The sequence below is a fragment of the Stegastes partitus genome, unplaced genomic scaffold, assembly GCF_000690725.1.
Source record: "Stegastes partitus isolate 25-593 unplaced genomic scaffold, Stegastes_partitus-1.0.2 Scaffold1705, whole genome shotgun sequence".
Taxonomy (NCBI): domain Eukaryota; kingdom Metazoa; phylum Chordata; class Actinopteri; family Pomacentridae; genus Stegastes; species Stegastes partitus.
In genome coordinates, this window is record NW_007579436.1 from 164549 (window position 1) to 170006 (window position 5458).

The window sequence follows — 5458 nt, forward strand, 5'->3', positions numbered from 1 at the left end:
CGGACACATTATCTTCAAGGACATAAGCTCAGCACAAAATACAAACTCAGAATACATAATAACTTGAATCTTAATTGATTATAAGAACCATAGGAATCATGGAAAAATACAGACTCAAAACACATAATAGCTTGAATCATACTTAATTATAACACTAGCCTAGTGAACATGGTAAACAGTGATGCTAGCGTCACAGGGTGCTCATAAAGATGGAAGCAGCTGCAGAGTTGTGGCGTTAGTCTGAGCTTCAGGAGGAGTTCTTTCCCAGCATGCACTGGGCCACTTGGCGTCACTTCGTCTCCTGAAGGAATTCTGTCAGACATGAAAGAGTTTTCTGTCACTGGCTGCTGTCGATCACGTGACTGAAGCTACTGCTGACCTGAACACAATGCTGCTGCCTCCACGGCCGCCCACTGCCTCAGTCTATTGTTACTGTGGTCCTGGTCTGGTCTGGTCCTGGTCCTGGTCCGGTCCGTGCTCTGGCTGTGATCAGGTGTTTGAGGCTGAAGGCTGATCTCAGTGAGTAGCTTCTGTTTCTTTACAGACTGTTTCACCTGCAGCTCACCTGCACGCAGAGTTTCAACTTTGACCTGAAGTTCAGGACACGCTGGCCTGCTCAGAGCAGGACGGTGTCGTTGGATAATTTCAGAGCGTTCTCCAGAGCTCAGGTTTTCAGAGCGGATCAGTTCAGAGTAAAGTCCAGAACCTTCAGCTGTTTGTTCCACGTTGCCTGCACTCTGGTGTATATTTAAATATAAAACCCACGTCATTAAAAACATCGTTTTAGAGCTTGAGAGGCTTCTTGATGATATTTATTCTCTTCTGAAGATGTTGCATTCAGAGGATCTTCTGTCCAAAAACACCTGATGAGGTTTCCGTGAGTTGAACTTTGATCAGAACCTTCTGTTCTCCTGCAGCCACAGAACCTGCCACAAGCTGCAGTTCTGGTCACATGAAGGTCAAAGTTGTCTTTGTAAACACAACATGTGGCTCCGCGAGATGATTCCAGAAAGCAAAGAATCAGAAACAGCAGACAAACAACATATGAGCTGGTTTTGTTTTATTTTGAAGAGGCCTGAGCAGGAAGTGAGGCGCAGCAGGAACATGCTGATGAGCAGTTTGTTGGTCTGTTGTGTGGTTCTGTGCAGGTGGCTGTGACACTGTTTGTGTTGCTGCTGGGGTTGAACTCTGTTGTTACCTGACAGCAGGTGGAGGTCAGCTGACTCACTGCTGGAATGTGATTGGCTGTTGATTGTTTTCCCCAGAAAAGTAGAAATGAAACAGAAAATCACATTTTACCTGAAACCTGAAGCTTCAGCAAGAACCCACCTGTGTGTGTGTGTGTGTGTGTGTGTGTGTGTGTTGGTTCTGATTGGATCAGTCTCTTGTGTTCTTGTTCTCCATTGGAGCCTGAAATCCTGTTAAGCAGCAGAAAGTTCCCGTGAGACCCTGACAGAGTTCAGTTCACCTGTGAGGACACTCACCTGTTCACAGGTAGCTCAGGTGAAGCTGCAGCTGCTTCTAACTGTGTTCATAAACAATCAGGTGAACCACTGAAACGCAGAAGATCCTGCTGGACTCAAGTCATTAAAACCAGCAGGTTCTCAGTGGACGTTCTAGATGTTCCTCAGAGCTCTGAGTGACCTTAAATGAACATAAACCACCAGCAGCAGATGAAACCTCTGGAATCTGCAGTTTTCTACTGAGACCCTCAGAACAGAGCAGCTGCACATTCAGAGGATTCATGAGAATAAATGAGCTGCTGGTCCAGAACCAGAACTGTTGAGGAACAGAACCCAGAGCAGGTAGCTGCTGTTTGTAGATGATCCAGATGTTGGTTGCTGATCTCCACTTGCTGTCCATCAGTTTGAACTAAAAGCAGAAACACAGACCACTTGTTGACGTCCGGTTCAGACGGACTGGTTCTGGTTCTGTCTGAGTTTGTGGTCCGTCTCTGTTACACTGATTGTGTTCATTTTGTGCCTCTTTGTTGCTGTTTTGTGTCTCTTGGTGTTTGTTTGGAGTCGTTTTGTGGGTCCGTGCTGCTGTTTTATCTGTTTAACGTGGTGTCAGTTTGGCGTGGACTCCAAGTAAACGCTGAGCGAACGTTGCGTGAACGTATATATAAGGTTTAAATAATAACCTCCATCAGGTCGGACCAGTGATGTTTCCTGACGTTGATAAACTGGTCTGAATAAGCAACAGTGATGTGGGATGAGTGTCTGAAGTCATCCACTCCCTCCCCCCATAAATGGATCCCTGTGTGGGGAGCACCTCGGCAAACTGACACTTCAGACTGTTAATGACGTCGCTCGCTGGCTGTGATTTGTGCCACAACAGCGTCGTACAAACACATCAGATTCACAGTTTATTGCGTAGCTAAGAAACCAAACTAAATCCGGTTTATTGTCATTTTGCTGTACATACCAGATGGGAGCGTTTCTTCAGGATCCACTAACTTAAAGCAGTTTAAATGAAGTGGTGCAGTCTGTCCACATCACAACCCAGCGCCGCAAGTTCTCGTTCATCTAGTTTCCGTTTCCTTTCGTGCAGTGCATGGCGGTCCATATCGCTGGTTAGTGACCATCGGCTGCACGCTACAGTTCACGGTGCATTGTGGGATATTTGGAGTGACTATACAGGCTGTAGCATTCAGACACCCCTACAGAATGGCGATCAGCCCATATGGAGCACTCTGGAGGGATAGGGAGGGATTTGGGACACAGCCATGGTCTTTGCTCTGACTCCGCCCTCATCTGATACTCCGCCCCCTCAGGTCACAGATTGGACGACATTCCTGCGGTTCGACGTCACCTGGTGAGGCGGAGCTCCAGAGGGCCAATCGTTCACGTCACCAAAGATCAGCTGAGCGGCTGGGCGAACCAACACCTGCCGCGGGACCGGACACCTCACGAGGTCAGGGGGCGGAGCTAAAGAGGCTGCAGTATCAATATTCATTATCATAATAACACAGGCTCCGCCCACATGGCATCGCAACACTTCAATTCAACGGTCTCCAACCTTTTTGCACCACGGACCAGTTTCAATCAAGACAGTTTTCTACGAACCATAGACTGTATAACAGATGGACGTAGCAACCGGCCCTGAAACTGAATCCAACCCAGAAGTGTCAGAAACCTGCAGCATCACTACGTCCACTAGCTGCTGGCTCCACAAAGCCCTGGCTCCCATAGACTGGAACTGGAAGAGAAGTGATCACAGATCACCAAATACTGCATTCCTACAGCTCAGGATTGTTTTCTTATTAGTTTTCATGGTCAGATCCAGAGACCAGGTGGTCAATCTGAGAATAAATCAATACTGAATTTTTAAAACATCGTCAACATTTTGCGGCTCAAGGGGCGTGGCTGGCTTGATTGACAGTCGGCAGCGACCATACAGACGAAGCGAGCAGAAGGCGGTAAATGTGGGCGGGCAGAGAGGGCCCGCCTCTCAATCCGTCTGACCAATCGCTGCTCCTCTGGCTCCGCCCCCCTCCCACGATTTTTGCATCACTGGCTCCAAAAATCCAAGATGTCAACCAGGAAGTAGCAAAACCCTGGCTTCATGTTCTCAGAGCAGAAACCAACGGGTGACGTCACGGCAGCTACGTCCATCTGTTATACAGTCTGTGGGTCTGAACCAGCCATCGCACACATAATAAACAATAATCCGTTTTTCTAAGCAGCTCCACAGACGTTTGTTCTTTTATTCAGATTAACAGCTCAGTTTCGTCGAGTGACAGGACACGAGCTAGTCATTTTTCAAAGTAAAACACCTTGCAAATAAAATACACCAATAAAACATTTTTATTCTTTCCGTGCAGCCCGGTACCAAATGACCCACTGCCTGGTCCCGGTCCGCAGCCCAGTGGTTGGAGACCACTGCTCTAATAGACAACATCCACTCTAAATCATTTTGTCATAGGTTCATGTTTTAACTCTAGCGAATGTATTTTGTGGCTGTTTGACACAGAAACTACAGTAATAAAGCAGTTTGCAGCAGAGTTCAGTTCTGGTTCTGTCACGTTGTTCTGCTTCATCTTCAGACTGTGAACAGTGACGATGGCTCATGATGCTGCAGCAGCTGTCAGGCTTTGAGTCCACTCAGGAAACACAATCTTCAGTCTGACATCTTGTGAGCGTTAAAATATGAAAATATTAGAAAATAGTTTTGCCACAGAATGTATCATGTCTAAAAGATGAGAAGTGTGTGTGCTGAACCTGATATCACCTGGAGAACACCTGGAGAACACCTGGATGTACAGAAATGTTGGAGCTGGATTGAACTTATAAACTCTTAAGCTGCTGTTAAGCTCTTCAACAAAACAACTTCAGCGACCAAACTGATGACTGCAGCGCTGCAGGTTAATCCAGGTGGGCTGTGATAAGTGACTGCATGAAGGCACAGGTAATGAGAGCGAGAGACAGGTAGATTCAAGTAGGAGGAGTCTGAGCAGGTAAACTGCAGGTGGGCTTCTCTCTCGGCTCAGTCTGTTCCGGTCGTCAGGATGGTCGGTATGGACCTGAAGAGTCGACACCTTCAGGTAGCACTAATTATCTCAGGTTCACCTGCTTTGGTCAGATTCACCTGAGTTAGTTTTGGCTTTGTTTGTCATGCTTCTCCTCATTTTGCCTGTTTCTGTTGCTGATCCACCTTATCCTGGGTCCGCCTGGTTTAACTTACTGTCGTTTAATCAGTGTGTGGTTTATCCTGTTTTATCCTGGGTTAGTCTGGGTTATCCTGGGTTATCCTGGGTTAGTCTGATTATCCTGGGTTAGTCTGGTTTATCCTGGTTTATCCTGGGTGAGTCTGGGTTAGTCTAGTTTTCCTGGGTTATCCTGGGTTAGTCTGGTTTATCCTGGGTTAGTCTGGTTTATCCTGGTTTATCCTGGGTGAGTCTGGNGTCTGGGTTAGTCTAGTTTTCCTGGGTTATCCTGGGTTAGTCTGGTTTATCCTGGGTTAGTCTGGTTTATCCTGGTTTATCCTGGGTGAGTCTGGTTAGTCTAGTTTATCCTGGGTTAGTCTGGTTTTATCCTGGGTTAGTCTGGGTTAGTCTGGGTTAGTGTGGTTAATCCTGGGTTATCTTGGGTAAGTCTGGTTTATCCTGGTTTATCCTGGGTTAGTCTGGTTTATCCTGGTTTGCCGTGGGTTAGTCTGGGTTAGTCTGGTTCATCCTTGTTTTATCCTGGGTTAGTCTGGGTTAGTTTGTGTTAGTCTGGTTTATCCTGAGTTAGTCTGGGTTATCCTGGGTTATCCTGGGTTAGTCTGGGTTATCCTGGGTTATCCTGGGTTAGTCTTGTTTATCCTGGTTTATCCTGGTTTATCCTAGGTTAGTCTGGTTTACCCTGGGTTATCCTGGGTTAGTCTGGGTAAGTCTGGGTTAGTCTGGGTTTGTCAGGGTTATCCTGGTTTATCCTGGGTTAGTCTGGGTTAGTCTGGGTTAGTCTGGGTTTGT

At 46.9% G+C, this 5458-nt stretch overlaps 1 protein-coding gene across 1 annotated transcript in view; it reads left to right on the plus strand.

Moving 5' to 3' along the window:
* slc4a2a (solute carrier family 4 member 2a) overlaps nucleotides 1–5458 on the plus strand; it is a gene marked incomplete at its 3' end in the record, with an annotated part of 16486 nt that overhangs the window by 6223 nt on the left and 4805 nt on the right. Inside the window, exon 6 of the mRNA XM_008301749.1 lies at nucleotides 2777–2916. Within this exon, the coding sequence (XP_008299971.1) occupies nucleotides 2777–2916 (140 nt within the window). The remainder of the gene's footprint in view (nucleotides 1–2776; nucleotides 2917–5458) is intronic.